Source organism: Epinephelus fuscoguttatus, linkage group LG20 (genome assembly GCF_011397635.1).
Source record: "Epinephelus fuscoguttatus linkage group LG20, E.fuscoguttatus.final_Chr_v1".
Taxonomy (NCBI): domain Eukaryota; kingdom Metazoa; phylum Chordata; class Actinopteri; order Perciformes; family Serranidae; genus Epinephelus; species Epinephelus fuscoguttatus.
Genome location: NC_064771.1, coordinates 14,125,524 through 14,148,006, shown reverse-complemented (window position 1 = coordinate 14,148,006; position 22,483 = coordinate 14,125,524). Strand labels below are relative to the sequence as shown.

At 40.6% G+C, this 22,483-nt stretch overlaps 3 protein-coding genes across 4 annotated transcripts; 2 read left to right on the top strand and 1 right to left on the bottom strand.

Moving 5' to 3' along the window:
* The first annotated feature begins 704 nt into the window (after window positions 1-704).
* Window positions 705-9,881, top strand: LOC125880261 (aquaporin-8-like). Of its 2 annotated transcripts, XM_049562556.1 has the most exons (6): window positions 705-1,120; window positions 4,058-4,340; window positions 4,672-4,798; window positions 6,726-6,934; window positions 7,464-7,598; window positions 9,616-9,881. In XM_049562556.1, exons 2-6 carry the CDS (start codon window positions 4,063-4,065, stop codon window positions 9,656-9,658), a joined length of 792 nt encoding a protein of 263 aa, XP_049418513.1. In that variant the 5' UTR covers window positions 705-1,120; window positions 4,058-4,062; the 3' UTR covers window positions 9,659-9,881. The 2 variants fall into 2 exon arrangements, with proteins under 2 accessions (XP_049418513.1, XP_049418512.1); XM_049562555.1 differs by lacking the exon at window positions 705-1,120 and having other exon boundaries at window positions 2,900-4,340.
* Window positions 9,882-15,913: 6,032 nt separating this feature from the next.
* LOC125880263 (aquaporin-8-like) lies at window positions 15,914-18,351 on the top strand. The gene is made up of 5 exons (XM_049562559.1): window positions 15,914-16,318; window positions 16,408-16,534; window positions 16,642-16,856; window positions 17,902-18,036; window positions 18,127-18,351. Exons 1-5 carry the CDS (start codon window positions 16,056-16,058, stop codon window positions 18,167-18,169), a joined length of 783 nt encoding a protein of 260 aa, XP_049418516.1. The 5' UTR covers window positions 15,914-16,055; the 3' UTR covers window positions 18,170-18,351.
* A 126-nt stretch (window positions 18,352-18,477) lies between these two features.
* On the bottom strand, window positions 18,478-19,726 carry hbae5 (hemoglobin, alpha embryonic 5). Its single transcript, XM_049562561.1, has 3 exons — window positions 19,568-19,726; window positions 19,048-19,255; window positions 18,478-18,693 (listed from the first exon to the last, which is right to left on the bottom strand). The coding sequence occupies exons 1-3, from the start codon at window positions 19,660-19,662 to the stop codon at window positions 18,565-18,567; spliced, it is 432 nt and encodes a 143-aa protein (XP_049418518.1). The 5' UTR covers window positions 19,663-19,726; the 3' UTR covers window positions 18,478-18,564.
* Between the last annotated feature and the right edge of the window lie 2,757 nt (window positions 19,727-22,483).

Below are 22,483 nucleotides of genomic sequence, written 5' to 3'. Positions count from 1 at the left end.
CCAGGTGAGATAGCTGCCAAGCTGCAAACTACTGTTCAAAACTAACAAACAACAAAACTGGGTCTTTTTGAACGAGTCATTGCTGTATTTCTGTACTTTGACAGCTTTAGTTCCTAGTTACTTTGTAGATTTAGATAATTAATACAAAATATAAATCAATCAATAAATTCTGATATAAAAGGTTAAGCTATAAAAAGTAATTAAAATTAACTCCACCTTCACCAGCTGAAAATGATTTAAATATTAATGCACCACTAATTATAATCTAGTAATATATATGATTCTGAAATGGGACATCCCGCATAATAATTACTTCAAATGTATGACTTTTAATTGTAAGAAAGTATTGCTACACTGCAGTATTGCTACTTTTACTTGAAGAAGTATTTTCCCACTAGAAAAATTGTCTTTTCATAAACTAGGTTGTCTATGCAGTGGAAAGATGCAAATGCTTTTGCTACTTTACAGCACAAAACAGAGGAAAATGGTTGTACCGTTTGGGTTTGCTCAAAAGGTCGAAAAACTACTACAACTACCAGAATGCACAACAAGGCCGGACCAATAAACGCTCTAGCTGGTATGTGACAAAACGCGAACTTGCCAGTTGACACAATGGCGGCCGGCTGGCAACAGACAGTCTCGTGTTACACTTAAAGGGTAAGCTAAAACATGTTTCTGAAAACACAACAACTAAATCTTAGTTTATATTTGATTAGCGCTGCTTAGTTTTATCTTTAATCTCAGTTTTTTCAGCCTCCATGTCACCATACAGGAAACAGTATGGCGCCCACTTCCTGTTCACGAAATTGTGCTATTACAGCTAAAAAGGCACTAAAATATGTTTCTGAATACATTTTAGATCGGAAATAGACAACACAGTATCATAATCTTGGTTTATATTTGATCAGCACTGCCCAGTTTGCTGTTTGGTGTGAGTTTGACATAGAAAGGGGGGCGGGTCCGTCTCTTGATTCACTTTGACTCTTTGTGCCTGTGGTCATGGCTCGAGCCAACCGGGCGCCCACTAGTTATGTGCCTCGCCCTCCATACAGTTAGCATTTAGCTAGCTATGAAGTGTTAGGCTAAAAGAGAGGCAGTTAAGGTTAGGGAAAGGGTAATGGTAAGGGTTACATCTTGTTATTTATAAGATTAATCATGTCTTCATGTATAGTGAAATTGGATTCCTGCTACCTTGGCCTCATATTCATAGAAATATATTTGATAATGATGATCTGAGATGTGGCTAACACCTCTTTATGTAGCTATATGTTAGCTAACCTAGCTAGCTAGCTTTTTGCTAATATAAGCTAACTTTAGATGTGACCACAACGTAATGTGACAGTCCTTTTGAATGGGTTTTTGGTTAGAGGCCTGAAATAAGGTCTGTGGTTTACACAAGCTTAAGAGAGTTTTATTCTACAACATAAAATACATCAGTAAATAAATACCCAACACATGAATTTTGAAGCATTTGAGTGACTTAAAAAAATTGCGGTTTCAAAAAAAGTGGATAAATTCAGCAACTTTTCAGGCCCTCTTAGCAACTGTTTTTTAAAAGGCAACTAGCGACAAAGCTGTCACTGAGAATTAAGAATTATACTGTAATTCATTCTCATGCATGCTGTTTAGAGTGATTGCAGTCAACTGCTTTTCAGTACAGGGTCTCTCCCCCTCTCTTCTCTTGCACCATGCAGTAGGTGTGAGGCAGACCAGGCCCCCATGAGGTGGCTTTTGAAGCTAAAGGCCCGTTTCCACTGAAGAAGTTCCTGGTACTATTTGGGGGGCAGGAACTACTACAGGAACGTCCTCTCGCTCGGCCCTCTCAACCGCCGTGTCTCCACTGAGAGAGCGGAGTAGGAGGAAGGTTCCTGTAAAGTTACCGGGCTCTGTATGTGACGTAATCGTTGCGCGACCATTTTGACCGGGGCGATGTAGGGGCGTAGGGACGGCGTTAGCCGTTAGCGGTGTCTGTAATAACTCTGGTCACGGTCCATGAAAAAAATATTTTTTTTTACCAGCGGATGTCTTAGTTACAACATGATTGAGCTAACTGGAGTAGTTTCATGTCATATCCGACAACAGGAGGCTTTTAACAGATGACGTCCTGATGTTAGCTTTGCTGCCGCTGTTAGCTGTCCCTGTCAGCTGATGCTTTCTAGACATCGTGATTTCCCAAACCTGAATAAATACCACACATAGCAACACAAATCTGCTTTGCTAGCTCAATCATGTTGTAACTAAGATATCTGCTATTTTTTCATGGACCGTTTATTGAGTCATTACAGACACCACTAACAGCTAACAGTTAGTCCAGCTAATCTACGATAACCATGTTATTAATTACAAAACGTCACATCCCGCCTTGAGTATATCCAATCAGCACCAAGTAATCCAGAACTCTGTCCTTCGGGGGTGGTTCCTGCGGTGGAGACACGCACCAACGGCCCCGGCCTCATAAAATTATCCCGAAGTTCCTACGGTGGAAACGGGCCTTAATATTCAGGCCCCCAGGAAAGCAGCCCAGCCTTGCAGCCATTTTTTCCCAGTGGCCACTTGCGGTATTGCAGAAATAAAAAAAATCCCCTGCAGCCCAAAAAGCTTTTCTCCATAGACCACTATTATAAAAAAGATAGCTGTAAAACTGTTGACAGGACACCTCAAACTGTAAACAGGGTCAATTATGACTATTAGCCATAGTGGTTTTATATTTGTAAAAAATCCTCAAGCTGAGAAAAGCGATTTAAACTAGATTTAAACTAGAAAACTTTTTTGGAGTATGCGCCAGACAAGCAGCTCCATTGGAATGAATAGGCGCTATCTTGGGATCAAAGATTAAATTATTTCATCCCTTTAAACTTAAGTAGAGCACTAAACCAGAAGTTAGTGGTTTGATTGTCGGAAGTTAGATTTTCGACTACACTTGGCTACTGTAAGTCTCCAGTGCACCCGCTCTATGGGCTGCGCAGAGCAGAAGTAGTGCTAATAATCCCTGTATCATCCAGGTAATTTTTATGCGCTGCAGTTGATCCATTTTGGCTTCATGTGACACTGCGCAACTTTCATAGGAATGAACAAGGCCCCGCGTTCAATGCCGCATCCAATTCTCTTAAAACATCCACGGAACAGATGAAGAGGCGGTGCTTGCCGTTGTAATGAGTTTCTATGGTTACATTGGCGCTCTCGCTCTCTGGACTTAAAAGCTTGAGAAAGTGCACTACAGCATAACCGCTATAGCTCTCGTGCCATTCAAATGTTTTGTTCAAGAATTTTCTATTGTATCTAATTAAGTGAAGTTTTAATGCCTTTAATATGCAGATGCTAATGCTCTGCTAATATGCAGATGAGCACATGACGCCATCTGGTGACTTTTTAGTAACTTTTCAAGCTATTGTTAGCTACTTTCATGGGAAAAGAGTTGGCAACACTGGAGGGGAGCAAGGAGATCTAGGCAGTAGTTAGATAGAGGGACATTTACCACAGTTCATTAATTTACACATACTACCCACATTGTTATGATACAAAGCTGGTTGAAAATGATCCAAGTATCCCTTTAAGTAAAATCTCTGATTGCTTCTTCTTCTGCTGCTAATGTGTTTGTCATATCAACTTAAAAGTAAATGTAAGTGTTACGTTCACTGTTTGTTTGTGCTGCTCCCAAAGTGGCCAAAAAATCAGTTATTGAAGATTTAACGCAAAAAACTAAAGTTTACACCTTCATCAGTTGTTTAAAATGATGCACCTGATAGAGAACTAAAAGATGTGGTATCACTAAACAAAGCACGTGTTGTGCTGACACCCCTCATCCTTATCTCTCAACAACACAGTGTTAATAATTTTATGAGCATCTTCTGATTGCCAACAGTCTTGGGAGTATAAACAATCACAGGAAGGTGGAGCATTAGAGTGGAAAAAAAGGATGTGCGTATGTCCTTTATGGATCATCCTAAGACAGTCTCTTATACATAAGTGTACATTCACCAGACCACCCAGTGCAGGCTGTGGTCCACCAGTGGTACAAGTGGCACAGGGTAGACAGGCTGTTTATATTTTTCCCAAGTCAATATGTCAGGGACAGAAACCGGGACAGAAACCAAGACAGAGGTGTTCACCATAACTGAGACGGGAGAGCTGGCAGCTGTCGGAGGCGACACAAATAAGAAGAGGCGCTTCTTTGAGAAGTATGCGCAGCCCTGCCTGGCTGAGCTGTTTGGGACGAGTCTGTTTGTGTTCGTGGGCTGTGCGTCAGTTATTGGGAATGTGGATGCAAGTGGTGTCATCCAGCCTGCTGTGGCACATGGACTGGCTCTGGGAGTGCTGATCATGGTGTTGGGGCAAATTAGGTAAAGACTGTTGAATTCTTGATAGTGTGTTTTTGGAGCAGACTAATGTTTTTTTGTTTTTATAATATTAGGAAGGTCTTAATCTCCTCCAAACAGCATGTGTAGAACAAACATAAATTGACTAATTTAATGTGAATGTGTTTACTGTGATTTAGACAGAAGCAGACAATATTACTCTTCAAATAGTTTCTTATGATTTTTAGTCTAACAAAATAAGTAAACATACAAAGAATCACCTGCAAGTTGTGTTTATCTCATATCTGATGGATAGGTGTCATTATTATCTGTTTATAACACCATGTGGGACTAAAGTTCATTATGTTTATTGCAGTGGGGGGCACTTTAACCCTGCGGTGTCTCTGAGCGTCTACCTGTGCGGAGGGATGGAGCTTCCCCTGCTGGTGCCTTATGTCATGGCTCAGATGTTAGGAGGGATGCTCGGTGCTGGTTTGACCAAGGTGAGAAAAAACTATGGTGGGCCAAACTTGTCCATAATGTACGCTCAACTACTCCTTGTGCCAGGCTGCAGCTTCTACAATTCAAGGTTTTACACAGAGTCCATTTCAGCAGATCTCGACTATCTGAAATATATCCTAATATTGTGGACCAATGTGACAGATGCCACGGCTCATCATGTAATTGTGTAATCGTATATTCTTTTCCTGCCCGGACTACATAAATTCTGGACTGACTTTTTTTATGGTTTTAAGAAAGGTTTTAGGAGTCCAGATAAAAATGGATCCTTTTATTGCTATATTTAGTGTATCATCTGAACAACTCCAAATTAACTCCTCACAGTCAGAAGTATTAGCCCTTACTTCTCTTTTGGAGAGATGTGGCATTTTACTCCTGTGGCAATCTCCCAAATTACCATCTATATCGCTGTGGCTTAAGGATGTAATGTCCTTTCTTAAATTTGAAAAAATACGTTTAACAGTGAAAGGCTTTTCTGATTAGTGAACTCCTCGGAAACGGAATTCTTTTATAAACTCTTTTAATCCCTCAATAATCCCGTCCTTGTCCCTTATTTTATTTTTTTATTAATTTTAATGTTTTTTAATGTGATTTATTTTTATAAATATATTTCAATGATTAATTTGTTTTGAATTTATTAGTTACTTTTTTTTTTTTTTTTTTTGGATTATTTTATCGATCTACCTTTCCTTCTTTCTCTTTAACCAAGCTTACTTTGGGGTTACTTACAGCCGGATTATGTACACACTTCATTGTACTGTTTTGTCTGGAAAAATACTTCATAATACTTCCATAATTTATTTATTTATTTTTTCCTTTTCAGTGCAGAGACAATTTTTATTGTTCCTGTTCTGTTTACAAAAAAAGGGAATGACAGTTGTTGTTATCCATCTTTCCCATTAAAAAAAAGATAAGAAAAAATATAATAATACAATGTAGAAAAGTTAACGTTCATAGTCAAGATTATTTGACTTTTAAAGCAAAAATCATGAGATACTAAGTTAAGATATTATTTTGACTTACTATTCCATATTTTTTAAATAGTGAGTTGCAGTGTTGACTTATTATCTCTTAATGTTGGCATATTAAGTGAAAAATTCGTAATAACATCTTAAAATCTTGCCTTAGTATTTCAAGATTTTGACTTGAAGAAATATTTCACCCACAAAATAATCCTTTGTATATCAATTACTCACCTACTGTGACTGTGACTTAAAATTTGAAAAACAGATTTATTTTTTTTTTTGATGAATTGGATTAAAGGGGGCCGATTTTTACAACAGAAAAATTATTTCAAAATATCCGTTTACAAATTCTCACACAACTCCACCCTCCTCCTATCCAGTCGTATGCTCAGTTCTTTCCAGACGGCCCTCTCTGACGGGGAACGGAAGTAAAAGTGAAATTTATCCCTGCTCTCGTCATTTTACCTCGTTGAACACAGGAGCTGCTAATCTATTGCTACCTCGATTTATTAGTTTGTCTATGTTACTGCATGACTTTGATGTTTTAAACGCTTAGTGACACAAGCCAGCTACAGATCGAGGCAGTTGCTGATCAGCAGCTCCCATGTTCAGCCAGGTAAAATGACTGTTTCTGTCAATGGAGTCTGGCTTTGAAGAGAGCGTTGATAAATTTCACTTTTCAGTCCAGTTTTTGACTACTTCTCTCACAATTTTGACTCAGCAATTTTTAGATTTGTATCATAATTATGAACCTTTATTGAAATTGTGACTAAAAAAACAAATGACTGGAATCTTTACTGACTTTTAATCCAAGTAACACCTATTCTTGATTTCTTAGCATGCTTTGTGTGGCAAAAAATAAATAGTGAAAATACATAATATCTATTCACTCCAGTCGAATGTATCATGCACTGGATGATATATGTTCAGTTTGTGCTACATTCAGGCAATCTACCCCTCCGCTGTGTATGCTGCTTCCCTCGGAGGAGCCTTTGAACTCGCCAACAACGATCTGGCTAAAACCACTCTGGCAGAGATGACGATGACCCTGTTCCTCACCACGGTGGTGTGCATGGGGGCCGTCAACAGCCAAACCCGCTCACCGTGGGCTGGTTTCTGCATCGGCCTCACCGTCACAGCCAACATATTTGCTGGGTAAGAGTCTCAGAAGATAAGTCATCCACAGCATCACCATTACCTCATTGATGCCTTCTACTTTAATTAGCCCAAAAGTCGGCAAATTGAAATATATCAGACTCAGCATGAAAATGATCTAGATAGAAATCAAGATACAGATGACATGAGCACAATGCCCTCAGTGATAGCAACAACCCTGGCCACAAGCCTACGCCACACTTTTATTATTATTATTGTTTATTGTTGTCAGTTATCATATGGAGGTCAAGGTTCATTATTGTTTTGAGTTATTAACTTTGTCAGGCTGATCAGTTTAATGTTTAATCTATATATATTTACTGTCCAGGGATGATTTTGATATTCCTCATTTGAAAAAAAATTGTGGGCAGAATTTGAAATTTTATGGTGCATTAAAACCACATTAAAAAATCTCTACTGCATGACTTCGATTTTCAGTGTCTCTGTCGCTGAAAAGGTATCAGCTGCTTCCAAAATGAAAAGCATACTGCTGTTTTACAGTGTGGGCTTGTGCTGGTTGTTGTTTCAGAGGGACGGTGTCTGGGGCCTGTATGAACCCTGCCCGAGCCTTCGGCCCTGCAGCGGTCGCCAACCACTGGAACCATCACTGGATCTACTGGGTTGGACCCATTTGTGGCGCGCTGCTCACTGTCAGTTTCACCAGGTATGTATAGAAGAGTACACAGTGGTAGTGGTACTGTCACTATTAATTGTTTTTTTTTCTTAATTTTTTAATGTAATAAAACTTCAAGGGAACTGTTGTTGAAACTTTAAGGTAGCCTGTTGAGTGTTTGACCACTAGAGGCACTGTGGAGCAATGTTTTCCCTGTTTTGTGGATGGCTTGATTCACATCCCGGCACGGTAATGTGGTGGTTAGCACTCTCGCCTCACAGCAAGAGGGTTGCCGGTTCGATCCCGGGCATGGGAGCCCTTTTGTGCGGAGTTTGCATGTTCTCCCCGTGTCAGCGTGGGTTCTCTCCGGGCACTCCGGCTTCCTCCCACAGTCCAAAGACATGCAGATTGGGGACTAGGTTAATTGGAGACTCTAAATTGTCCGTAGGTGTGAATGTGAGCGTGAATGGTTGTCTGTCTCCTGTCCAGGGTGTACCCTGCCTCTCGCCCGATGTAGCTGGGATAGGCTCCAGCCCCCCCGTGACCCTCAAGAGGATGAAGCGGTTAGAAGATGAATGAATGAATGAATGATTCACATCCTTCCAGTGGTTTCATGCCATTCCACTGATCGACAGTAGGTGGCAGTAATTTACAGCAAATGTGTCAATGTGCCGAAAAGGCAGTGAAGATGAAGACTGCTGTCAAGAAGTTAATAAGTCTTTTGCAAACTGTTTTATGAGGAGAGAAATGCACTCAATTTGTTTGTTAGACCTCAGTGAGTAGTCAAAAATATTACATGGTCACTTTTGCTGAGAAGAAAATTCCACAAGGCACCTTCTTGCTCTTGAAATGAAACCATATTTCCAGTGTACTTTTTGTAATTTGTGGTACTTTCCCAACCTGGTGGTGTCAGGTTGCAGCTCAGGTAAATGATATATTCAGCAGAAGCAGAAATAACCGAATTGGTTGAGTTAAACCACAGACCTTATTTCAATCAGGCGGCTCGTTTTGGGAGAAGAGAACATTAATTTACATGTGCACACGAGTATGAGAAATGTGAAAAGTCTTTGGCGATTAGAGCCCATTGTGACGTCGTATTTTTAAGGAGGAAGGTAAAGATGTAGCAGATTAGGGCAGCCCCGCTACGGAGTTTAGATGGTAATGAGATGAGATGAAGAGGGAGCTGAGGATCTGGATGTGAAGAGGAGCGGGTTTTTGCTGAGCTTGTCCTGGGCTCTGGATAAGGTGACTGTAGGTAAAGGGGTGGAGGAGGGTGCGACGATTCCACCTTAAATGACAGCTGACAGCAGCAGAGAGGAGAACAGACTTAATGTTTGGCAGGAGCAACATGCATGGCTGAAAGGTACTGTGGTGAAGTTGGTTAGCTGATTGGATGATACGCCACACATGATGCTCAAAGGTCAGCGGTGTATCTTATGTAGGTGAAGTAAAGATGAGGGGCTGGATTAAACTGGACAGTTCTGTTGCTGAATAGATAATTCTTCGTAAGAAGTTTATTACAGTCGTGACCTTCCACCTCCTTTTTCCACTGGACTTTACACAGAGCCAAGAAAGTGTGCTCCTGTAGCTCTACCCAATGAGCTTTATTACAGTCTGACCTCCACCCTACTTGTTGGTTTAAGTTTGGTCAAGCAGTTACTAGCTATTGAATATGCTTCTTAAACACTAATGGGAATATGAGACTGTCGTCCCCTGAGTATTGACATGCAAAAGACCCCCAGACATAAAATGACTTAAACAGTTGTGGACATTTTGAGTCTCTTTGTAGTTGTTTTGCATCTTTTTTGTTATTGTTTTGTGGCATTTTGTGTCTCTTTATAGTTTTTTTTGCATCTTTTTATAGTTATTTTGCATCTTGCAGTTGTTTAGTGTCTTTTTCCAGTGAAATTTTACAATTTTTGGAGGGGTACAAGGGGCAGGACCGATCACTTGGGTCCCCGGGCCTGTGCCTGATAGACCTGTCCATTAATCATCCACATTTTTAACATATTATGTCACATTCCCTGCTGTTGTGAATGACCATAATTGAAGTATCATTCTTTTGCAGGTTGCTGTTCGGTGACCAGAAGACCCGTGTTGTGTTGAAGTGAAAGTGTAATTTATTAAAGAGGAAGACAGAGAGGACTTCAAGACTGACTCGAGGACAGCGTTTCCATTTGTTCGTTCATGCATTACTCAAGAATCAGACTGTAATATTTAAATTTGTCAGCAAAATGTGTGCAAAGGTATTTGTCCTTGACCTGGCTGTTATTGTTGGCACCGACTCATGACATGTTTGTATTTCAAGATTCAATAAAGTGTTTGATGATGTGATAGGGATCTGATAGCTACTCCTTAATTGGACCTTACATGCTCGATTACTGCTGGAAAAAAGTTGAGAGACATTTCATAATAAATTCCATACCTACGATTTCATACAAATGATCACACTTTCTGTTATCTATTAACAGTTTTTTTGTGCTCATTGTTTGGGGTCAGAGTCCTCAATGGAAAACCATGCTTTGATAGCTTTATTACTTAGAAGATGGTACAAGGACAGGGCACTGCACTTTACAATAAGGCTAGATTAGAATCATAAACTGGTGACCTGAGATCAACTGAAACAAAGCAGTAAATTAGAATGAAAAGCTTTCTGAAACCTGCAAACCTGTCAATCCTTTGCAGTCACACATCGAAACTGCATAAAACCTTTACTGTTTTATTAAAGAGGTATGATGAAATGCATACAGTGATGAAACAGCAATCAAACAATATACCTTCAGCTCATCAAAGGTCTGCAATACATAAATATTCATGGATTTGAATATAAAGGCACACAGTTAAATACAGATGGATGACACATTAAAGAACCACATAAAATAAGGTGTTGGGCCACTACAAGCCTCCAGAGCGATGACCACCCGTCTTGAAGAAGATAATCTCTTATCTCTGTGGTGTCACTGGTGGAAGAAGATACTTTATTTAAGTGAAAGTAGCCGACCTGAATGTAAAAATACTTTCAAAAAGTGTTACCAGTGAAAATGTACTCAGGGATCAGAAGTAAAAGTAGTAAAAGTACTATTTTTAATGATGCATTAATGTGTAAATTGCCTTTTACTTTCATAGTTGGTTGAGGTGAAGCTGATTTTGAGGTTTGATAGGTTGGGCAGTTTAATAACCTTTCAGTTTCATAATGGCATTTCTTTCAGGGTATTAGCACTTAAGATATGTGAATAATATGACAAATATTTTTGCTGCACAGTCAGATTTTTTCGCTATTTTCTTTTTAGAACTACACAGACTCAAGTAAAGACAAAAAAATCCTGATAAGGAGTAAAGTAGGTCGAAAGTACCTATGAAGTGTAATTCCAATTTCAAATTCCATCACCGCTTGGTGTGTTGATGAAGGCAGCGACAGTTTGGTCCAAATGTCCTATATGTGTACAATTAAGTTGATATCTGGTGACTGTCAAGGCCATAGCATACGGTAAATGGACTGCACTTGTACAGCGCTTTTCTGGTCTTCCAACCACTCAAAGCACTGTAACACTACACGTCATACACGTCACATTCACCCATTCACACACAGTCACACAGTCACACACAGTCACACACTGGTGGCCAAGGCTACCATACACAGTGCCATCTTCTCCTGAGTAACCATTCACACTGATGGAACAGCCATCAGGAGTGATTTCGGGTTCAGTATCTTGCCCAAAGATACTTTGATATGCGGACTGGAGGAGCCAGGGTTCGAACCGCCGATCTTCTAATTAGTGGACGACCTGCTCTAACTCTGACAATGATCACGTCATTTTAATACACATCAAGCTATTCGGTAGAGACTTGTGCCCTGTACGTAAACATCTGCATTTGTCACCAGTCACTAAATACTCAGTGCTTTACTGAGCACTTAAGTACTTTATGTGAGTAATCGTCTGTGTGTAGCTATGTAAAAATACTAGATTTAAAATGTAGTATTATAATGGAAAGGTACTTAATCAAAGGTAAAATAACTAACTCTGAGGATAAATGGTCCCAGTGAGTGTTTTATTGTAACATTATTCCAATCAGGAGAGATGGATGAATGAAGTAGAGATGACGTTTAATACAGAATATTGGTGTTCAGGTTGACAGATTATTTGTGCTAATTAAGATTTAGCAGAGGTCTTTGGCACTTAGACACTAAACGGAAACTTTTTGTGACAGAGGGACATCAGAGGCAGTGTGATAAATCCCCCCATGGAGTTGAGACGCTGGTAGAGGTGGTGGCGGCTTACGACTCTTTGGCTAAAGGCTGATAAGGCGGATGAGTCTGATGAATCCAAGAAGACTAGGCAGTGATGGGGAGGTGGAGGGTGCGCACAGCATGAAAAAACTACAGGCAGAAAAAGAACCATATTTGGAACAAGAAGCAGTAAGATGATAGGCTAACGGAGGAGGTGTGTCACTGTGCTATTGGTTGATTGTAAATCAACTGTAGAACAGCTGATGACTCACTGACAGCCCCGGACAATACAGAGGTCGAAGACCCAGGATTTAAATGGTTTAGTGCTGCGGTAATAAATCTGTTGGGTCATGAGATGATAAATGGTCTATGGGAGTAAACTCAAAAAAAATTAAAAACAAAGTTCTGCTACACAAATCTGTATATTTTTGTACTTTGGATGACCTCTTTGGGCCTTAAACTGTTCTTCAAACAAAACCATGTCAGAAGTTGAGAAGAAGGTGTCTCTTTTTTAGAAGCGCTAACAGTGTGCCAAGTGGTATTATTATTGGCACTGCTGTCACAAGGACAGCCAAATTGCCTTCCGCTTTCCTCAGAGTCTGGCAACTATCACAGATTCCACAGTTGATAACTGGAGATGGCAACCAGTCGCAGCCAGGACAAACAACAGAGCTATTCTCTTCCTTTTTTGGTTGCGCAACGGTTGACGCACTTCCTTTCTGCCCTTAATCAAGCCCTCATTTTACCAGGAGATTACACCCAGTGGCAGACAAAAAAAATTTCACTGAGCCCAACCTGGGCACTGCACTTTTGTTTTAATCCTTGACAATAATATACAATCTTTATCTGTAAAGTGACTCTTACTTTGTAGTTGTAGTTGTAGTGGAGTAAATACTTTACCTTTTGAATAGCAGAGATGTGGACTCAAATCACAACTTTGATGACTTTAGACTTGACTTGACAAAATCAAAAAAGACTTGCATCTCGACTTGGACTTGAACACCAATGACTCGTCACTTCACTTAAGCTTGAGCCTTTTACTTGAAAATACTTATCTTCCCCCCAAACCCAAAGAATAAAAAGTATGTTATTCAAAAAAGTGTGCCATGAATCAATTCATTTCCCCTAATTTCCTAAAACAACTACCGTTAACGTAACTCGTTCACAGCAAGTCAGCATTCATTTCTCCAGACCCCCTTTGTTCAAACCAATCCAACAGCATCCAGTCAAGTTGCACGAGAGAATCATGAAGAGCTAAAGTTATGTTACTGAATGCCAGTTGTTACAAATGATAACTATGTCCATGTACAAAAACTATGTAGTTCGTTCGACATTTGAAGTTGCACAAAGAACAGCAAGTCAACACTAGTATTACCACAGTTAGCGAGCTAATGCTTAGCTAACCTTAGTTTAACAGCTAAGTAACTTTCTGGGTGCTTTCAGACCCAGAGTTTGCTGGCTTTGGTCTAAATAGGGGACTACTTTTGTTACAAAGTTGTATAATTGCCTCGAGTTGGTTCATGTTCTACGGCAGCATTTACAAGCGGACCAGATAAAATGACTTGCATGAGAAAGCTGCTCTTGATTGGTCAGAATTTCCATGTGAGAAAAATCCAGTAAGTAAACAAAACGTTGGACATAAGATAAGATAAGATAAGATAAGATAAGATAAGATAAGATAAGATAAGATAAGATAAGACAAGATAAGATACACCTTTATTGATCCCACAGTTGAGAAATTCCAGTGTTACAGCAGTCAAGGGGAAAGAGTCAGATTAAAGATTTCAAAATTTAAAAACTTAAAAAACTAGACATGCAAAAAAGTACAAAAAATACAAGACAGTAATAAATAATAATAATAATAATAATAATAATGACGAGCAGTGGATAAAAAGTGAGCAGTGGATTGGAATCAACATATTTAGTGCAAAGTGAAAATTGTATGTGCAAATAAAAACTACAAAGGAGACAGTAATGCTTATTATGGTGTCCCTAAAGTGTCCATGGTGCAGTTTACTGTGAGCAGTGCTGGTTATGTAGCCTGACAGCAGCAGGCAGGAAGGACCTGCGATAGCGTTCCTTCACATGCTTTGGGTGAATCAGTCTATCGCTGAAGGATCTCTTCAGAGCTTTTATCTCCTCTTGCAGGGGGTGGGAGTCGTTAGTCCTCCGAGTCCTTTCTCCCACCACCTGCACAGAGTCCAGAGAGCATCCCAGGACAGAGCTGGCCTTCTTGATCAGCTTGTCCAGTCTCTTCCTATCTGCAGCTGAGACGCTGCTGCCCCAGCACACCACTCCGTAGAAGATGGCTGATGCCACCACAGTGTCAAAGAAGGTCTTCAGGAGCGCCCCTGCACTCCAAAAGACCTGAGCCGCCTCAGCAGGTAGAGTCTGCTTTGGCCTTTCCTGTACAGTGCTGTTATGTGATTAGTCCAGTCCAGTTTATTGTTAAGATGAACACCCAGGTACTTATAAGATGTCACCATCTCAATGTCCTTTCCCTGGATGTTCACCGGTGTTGGGGGGAGGAGTCTGCACCTGCGGAAATCCACCACCAGCTCTTTGGTTTTCCCCGCGTTGATCCTCAGGCACCAGTCCACAAAGACCTGGTTCAGTTCTCTGTACTCCCTGTCATCCCCATCTGTGATAAGGACGACTATGGCAGAGTCGTCAGAGAACTTCTGCAGATGACAGGTGGGGGTGTCGTATGAAAAGTCTGCAGTGTAGAGGGTGAAGCAGAACAGTGCCAGCACCATCCCCTGCGGGGCCCCATTACTGCAGACAACCAAGTCCAATACACAATCCTGGGTCCTGACATACTGCGGCCGGTCCGTGAGGTAGTCCAGGATCCAGGATGTGAGGTGATTAGCCACCCCTATGTGCTCCAGTTTGTCCCTCAGAAGCGCAGGCTGTATGGTGTTGAAAGCACTGGAGAAGTCAAAGAACATGATTCTCAAAGAGCTTCCGGGCTTCTCCAGGTGAGAAAGAGCTCTATGCAGGAGGAAGATGGCGGCATCGTCCACCCTAGTGCCAGGCTGGTAGGCAAACTGCAGCGGGTCCATTGAAGGGCCTACTTGTTCATTTTAGTCAAACCATACTGTTTGAAAACGAGGCGCGGCTCCAACTAGAAAACAATGTTTTGATGCATTGGATGTGCTGAATGTGCATATTAAGGCAGTACAGGAGGAGGTGCACATTAATAATCCTCCAGGACTGTAACATGCTCATGTTTAACCCAAACAATGTGTCATGTGACTGCAGCTGGTTCGGCTCAAGGTCAGAACATGTTCTCACCACAAACAAACCACAACAGAGTTCGTTTGTAACCGGACCAAGACAACCTCTTCAAGAACGTCTCGGTCTGATCTGGTCTCACACTGGCCCAAACAAACCACACTTAGGAAACAATAGAAAATTGACTTGGATTGAATCAAACCAAACAGGGCAGGTGTGAAAGCACCATTTAACAAACTTGTTTTGACAAATAAATGCCAATTGATACTGATATTACATTTGAGGAGAGTGCATTATGACTTGTTTAGGACTCGGACCTCAAAGTTTAGGACGTGAACTTGTCGGTTCTGCCTTGGGAATTTGACTTTGGACTTAAGTGCAAAGACTTTTGATTTTCTTATGACTTGCAAAACAATGATTTAATCCCACCTCTGCTTTATGGTAGTACAGTAAGTAGCATCACATGGAAACATGCAGTTATCTCAAAATGATACTTATGTACAGTGCTTTGAAATGTACCTACCTTATCTAGTGTAACTCAGTCTCATATTATCTTATGTTCATCTCTATAGGTGTACAGAGTGTAGAGTGCATGAAGAGACTAAGCCATTATCTGATACTGTTAGTCTGTGTATCCCTGCATCTAATGATGATGATGATGATGATGATGAATAACTTGCACTCATCTGATCCCACTGACCGAGGTCAACCTCAAACAGCTTATGTTTTGTTTTGAGCGTTATCACCTCTCTTATAAAAGGTCACTCTGAGGACTCCTTCGAAGACTGGACTCACCCCACCTGAGTCCATGAGGGGAGGTGTTAGGGCGGGCATTGTATTGATGAACATCCTTCACCTTTGATGTTTTATGACCTGTGACACAACTCCAGTTCAGTGTGCCAGCTGCTGGAGATGTTTATAAATAACCACAGCACCTTGCAGTGCTCCGGACGCTGGGTCGCACATAGGTGCTGGAGGTGCAGAGTATCTGTGAGAACCCTCCCGAAAAAGCAGTCTCTTCCAGGCAGTAATAAAAACAAGCAGAGATGGGAGTTGAGAACATGGACATGGAAGACACAGACTCTACTCTGATGGAGAAGGGGACCAAGAAGCCACCGGCGCCCAGACCTCCAAACAAATATGAGACTCTGTTTCAGCCCTGCCTTGCCGAGATAGTGGGGACCATGTTCTTCGTTTTCATCGGCTGCGTGTCCGTCATCGAGAACGTACCTGCAGCTGGACGTCTGCAGCCGGCCCTGGTGCACGGACTGGCTGTGGCGATTCTGGTGGCCGTCATGGATAATATCAGGTAAAGGTGTAAAGAACTGGAATGGCTAAAAAGACAGAAGCAGTTCGCCATCTGAGCTCAGCTTTTCTCTGCTGCTTCTCTTCTTTTAGTGGCTCCCATTTCAACCCTCCATTCACTATTGCCATCTACCTGTGTGGAGGCATGGAGCTGATGATGGTGGGTCCCTACCTGGTCAGCCAGCTGATCGGAGGAGTGCTGGGAGCTGGGATGGCCAAGGTCAGTTGAAAGAGTACAATATTATAAAAGGTTGCATGTCCCAGCTCTTTCTGCACCTCTTAAACATGTAATCTAATAAATTAAATCTTTACTAACACATTTTATAGATCATGACCCCTGCAGACCGATACTACAACGCCACAGGGGCAGCCTTTGATATACTCAAATCAGAGAGCCAGCTGACTGGAGCCGTCTTTGGGGAGGTGGCTATGACGTGCTTGATCACCATGGTGGTGCTGCTGGTGGCAGTCAACGGCAAGACGAAAACTCCACTGGCTCCGTTCCTGGTGGGCTGCACCGTCATCATCAACGTCCTGGCAGGGTGAGATAAAAGGGTGATACCGTAATGTGTGTTAACAGTTTATGGTTTCTGCACTGTGTTAAACATTTACACAGTATAAGGTCTAAAAGTCACCCACTCTTCTGTCAGTTGCTGCTTTCACTCGAATGATCCAGCTTTACAGTGTGACAATTTTTAAAAAATTAAGTTTACCAAAATTAAATAGTGAGAATTTTTTTTGTTTTGTTTTGTTTTTTTTTTTTTACAAAAAAATGACAAACACCAACATTTTTTATTTACTAAGACAAACATTTGAAGTTTCTTTAACACTGAATTTGGAGATTTTTTGCATGTTTTTGGTGGGACAGCCAAGGATGTAGGTTCTGTTTCAGCATTTGGGGGGACATGTATGAAGCTGGGAGTTTGGGGGTCCTTTGCTGGGAAATTTTAAGTGTGAAAAACATAATTTTCCTGCATTCTTAGTGAAGTTTTCTGCACCATTTTCTGCATCATTTTATTTCAGAATAGAAATCCTCTACTATTTAAATGTTTTTTTTTTTATTTCCATTTCCAAAAATGCACATGTCCCCTTGTGAAATCTACACCTATGGGGACTACAACCAAAAACATAAAAGACATTAAAACTGTCCAAACACCAAATAAATAATAACCTTTATACAGCATTCATTTATGCAAATTTCCTAAGCTAAAAAAATATATCAAAACAAAGCTGCTTTAAAATTATTAATTGAAACTCATTATCTAAATAATTATTTCAGAATGAATTAACCAGCACTTTAATTTATGGAATAAATAGCTTGCAAGTCCATATAGCAAAATAAATTCAGTTTTTTCTGTTATTATTTTTTGCCCTTTTTTTTTTGTATAAATATATCCGACCTTATCATTTATTCACTTTGAAAAAAAATGTATAACAAACCAACAAAATTATGAATTATATGATGAACTCTGTCATGTTTGCTCCTACAGTTGTATCACCTCAGATATTTTTTAGATTTTAAAAATAAATAATAAATTGGGGGGGAAAATTGCAGTAATAATTAAACTTTTTTTTGTCTTGGTGCAGGGGTGACATATCAGGAACGTGTCTGAACCCTGCCAGAGCTTTCGGTCCAGCTGTGATGACCAACTACTGGATCTACCACTGGGTTTACTGGGTGGGACCCATCGGGGGTGGCCTGGTGGCCGCTGCTTTGCTCAGGTGAGAGAAGTCAAATATGACTGAAAGAATTAAATTAATAAATAAAATGTCACGGCTGATAACGTTTACAATGTCTGTCTTCTTTTTCAGGCTCGTTCTGGGTGACGAAAAGTTACGAGTCGTTATGAAGTGATAACAGCTTTTATTGTGTATTTATGACCACGACAATAAACCTGTAAGCATTCTGTCTCACCATATCAGTAGGTACTCCTGGCTCATGTCATAATGACTTTGATGCCGTACTTTTTTTTTCTTCCATGTCAAACTGTGTGACTGTGTGGATTTTTCACTATGAAATAAAGAACAAAACACACATATGATTTCTTTATTCGTCCCCCTGCCCATAAAACATGAACGCCTGTAGATGTTTTATTGTTGCTGGTGCGTGTACAGTATGAAGTGAAAACACATTCCTGGAGACATGAAAGACACAAGATCACGTTTGGGAAGTATGCAATTTATTTCATAATTTTGCACCATGAGTTACATGGTTTCCTGTGGCAGATCGCATCCCACACTGCGGACAGTTTAGCGGTATCTCTCTGAGAGAGCCAGGGCCACGTTGCTCAGGAATTTGTCATAAGAGACGTGGGCCTCCGGGGTGAAATCACCGGGGAAGCAGGTGGCCAGCTCCACGAGAATGCAGTGAGACAGGATCTGCGGGTCACACAATAAACAGTTGTAAGGTAAATATATGTACAACATAAATGCGTAAATGATACCTAAATAAAGCTCTATCCGTGCGTAAAAGTAGGCATCCTAACCTCGGTATAATGGTAAACGAACTACTAGAACATAACCGCAGCACATATATCATCTCATATGATGTTTATTCTCGTTCTTTTATCAGATTTAGATGTTTTATGCACAGCACGAATGCGTAATTTATGCGCAAACAAAGCTCTAATCGTGCGTAAAAGTACGCACAAGTCATCCTAACTTCGGTATAACGTGAAAGGAACTACTAGAACGTAATCTCATAACGCATGATGTTAATGAACCCTGTCTCACCTTGAAGTTGGCGGGATCCACTCTCAGCTGGAAGGCGTGCTGCTCGCTGAGCTCCAGCAGGCCACCAACCAGGTCGTCGATTTTGGCCACAGCCTGACCAATGCCACCCATCACCTTCTTTCCGTGGGCCTTCACTGAGGCAGAGCCGGCAGCAAAGTCTGGCCAGTGGGAGAAGTAGGTCTTGGTTTGCGGGTAGACCGTGAGCATCCTGTGGAGGTGGAGAGGGCGGTAAGAGGCGGGTATGTCGGAGAGCTGCGCGTAAAACAAACCTGGCGCATGTTGTTTCAGTTCAGTGTCACTGGTGAGTGACTCTGTAACACCTTACAGTTCTCAAATTAAATAAATGACTAAAAATGGACAATATCCCCATGCTAGTGCGCCTTGGTGAGCCAATATCACAGGCTGCGCTCCTGATTTGGTTGCACCAGGCGTGAAATTTTGTCCTTCCAGTATTTCGCCAATGAAATAAAAGCTCGTCATCAAAGTACCTCCAATAGTAACAAGGTAAATAGACACTTACCTGACCAAGGCATTAGCGCCGATAACGTCAGCTGACTTGGAAATTTTTGCCCAGAGGGCCTTGACGGCAGCCTTGTCCTTATCGTTCAAACTCATGGTGGCTTGTTTCGCTAACTCTCTCTCTTTGGACCGCTATTTAAATACAGTTGGCCCGGGGGGCACACCCATGGGGGCTGATGCCAAGCCGCCTATCAGACCCTTCCTTCAAGCCTGATAGTCCCTCCGGTGGCCCGGTGCCAGGCCGAGAGGTGGTATCAGCTGGTCGCATCGTGGGCGTCACCTGCAAGAATATGTTAATTTTGCCTGTAACGTGCATAAGTCCCTTCAGGTTACCCCCTGGACTCGAAGAGGGCATGTCAGGTCACAGGAGTCCGCAGAAGTGAAGAATCATCAACCTCATCTGTAAAATACATGAAATGAACTGCTCACACTTTTATAAAGACTTCATTTCCCATCACTGAACCATGTGGAATATTTCAGAGAAAAAACTAATTCAGAACAGACTTTTGTGAATATTTTAATTAATGTATGAAGTACTTGTCCTCACACAAGTACTTGGGGATATGGGAAGATGGCAAGCTTCCATTTAATGTACATATTGCTGCTCGAGTTAGGAAGCTTCAAGTGAAGATTGGCTTTTATTTTAGAAACAAGTTAAAGTTTTTCAGTGCTGAGAAAAACTTGTTGAGGCCACTTTTCTGTCTGTGGTTGATTACAGTGACATCTTATATATGCATGCAACCTCCTCCATTTTCACTTTCACTAGCCTTCATTAAGTGTACCATACATTCTTAAATACAAAGTCCCTTACTCATCACTGAATTCTTTATGATTTGGTGATTTGGACGTCACTGACAGACAACAGCACTGGTATATTTTCACCTACAAAGCAATATTGGGCAAATTTCCGGCCTACCTCTGCAGCCTGCTGTGTGTCAGCTCTGGTAGTTACCAACTCCTTTAAGTGGTTGCTTTTTAATGTACTCACTGAACAGATCTGGGGAAAACTGCATTTTCCTACTGTGCACCTTGGACATGGAACAATCTCCAAAAAGATCTAAAATTAGGGCATCATAAAGAATGTGGTGACAGAGACGTGTGCTTGTGTCCTTAAGAGGCCACTGTGTTTGAATAGTTGTTGTTTCATTGTGGATTTTTGTGTTACAGGTTATATTTGTTGCATTTTAAATGTGTTCTGATTGGCTACTACCTCGGCCAGGTCTCTCTTGTACAAGAGATTTTCAATTTCAGTGGGACTTCCTGGATAAATAAAGGTGAAATAAATACACAATTAAGTAAAACATGGTCTATAGAGGCTTCTCGACACACAAGAAATGTCCAGTTTTTGTACATAGTGAGGATTTTCCGTTGACAGGCTTATTTTTTGAAGTGTATTAGCTATTTAATCGTAGGCCTGAACAACACAGCAGGAGTGGTTTTAGATTAAAGTCAACACAATTAATGATAAAGAGTTAAATTATCATCGCATTATTCATAATGTTGTGTTTATTTATAAATAAGTTTTAAAAATGAATAAATAGTAAGGTCAGATATAATTAGGAGAAAAATTAGGGCAAAAAATGAAAACTGAATTTATTTGGAAAGTGACGGTTAATTCATTCCAAAATATTTAATACAATTGATGTTGATTTTGTCCATTTCATTTAACTCACACAGTTTAACACGCAAGAAAAAATAGGGGTCGTTTAAGAATAATCCTTACAAGGAATCAAATGAATGCATGCATGCACATTCTGCATTTGTAATAATAGGCCTAAATAAATAAGTAAAAACAGAAATTGAAAATATGATAATAATAATAATAATAATAATAATAATGATAATAATGCCACGTGCACTCTATTAATAATTCCCTTAGCAGTATAGTGTGTAGTGTAGCCCTAACAGATTATTTTTTTTCTCCATTTTTTTATTCATTTTTTTAATTCAGCATTTTTGGGTCTGGCCATAAATGTATTTCATATCAAGGAGAGGGTCTGTCTCTCCCTCACGTAGTCTTTAATTTTGATCAAAACATATGTGAAGCTGGACATGGGTGCCAAGGGTGGAGGGGGCACTGCTGGAGATAACAGCAGCGTGCCTTTACAGATAACACACTGTCATGAAACACATGAGTGCTCTGTAAATTCAGCCACATGAAGTCCAATAAACACAAATGGTCATTTTTTAAAAATCATTTATTACAACTTCTTTTTTTTGCATAATATTTTCAGATTTTTTTAAAAATTATTATTTATTTAACATTTTAATATTTCCACCACTTCACCGTCAGTGTCACTATGCTTTTTTAAAGGTAGCCTACGTGTAATTTATGTAGTTTTTTTTATTTTGTTTTGTTTTTTTGTAGCTGTTATAAATTACTATAAAAGTTATTGTAATAGTGAAATTTTGTCCCTCTCTATTTCAAAACGGACAAAATCATGACCTCCTTGGCAGAAGTCATTAAATACATTTTTAAAAATGAAAAAAAAAAAAGAAAAAACCCTTGGAAGAAGTGGCTCAGCAAAAATCTAAAAAAGACTTAGGGCTGCTGAGCTGTGGTGACTCACTTCTATCCTGACGGAGCGAAAATTTGGCCCCGCCCTAGCTGGCTGTAAATCGTTTGAGGCGCCTCTTAACAGGCTGGCACTGTGGTGTTGCTCAGCTCTGCAGATTCACACACGGTGCTGAATGAGTTGCCGCTTAGCTGCCACTGTCCCGCCACCTGCCACAGCCCTGACCCTGGTGCCAGTGCACCGAGCTGTCACTGAACGCACCACACATGGAACTTTGAAGCAGATCAGATGACCGCACTGGGTGCCACTCCTGTCAGATAACAACAGGAAACTGAGGCTTCAATGGGCACAGGCTCACCAAAACTGAACAAAAGAAATTTGTAGAAACATTGCCTGGTCTG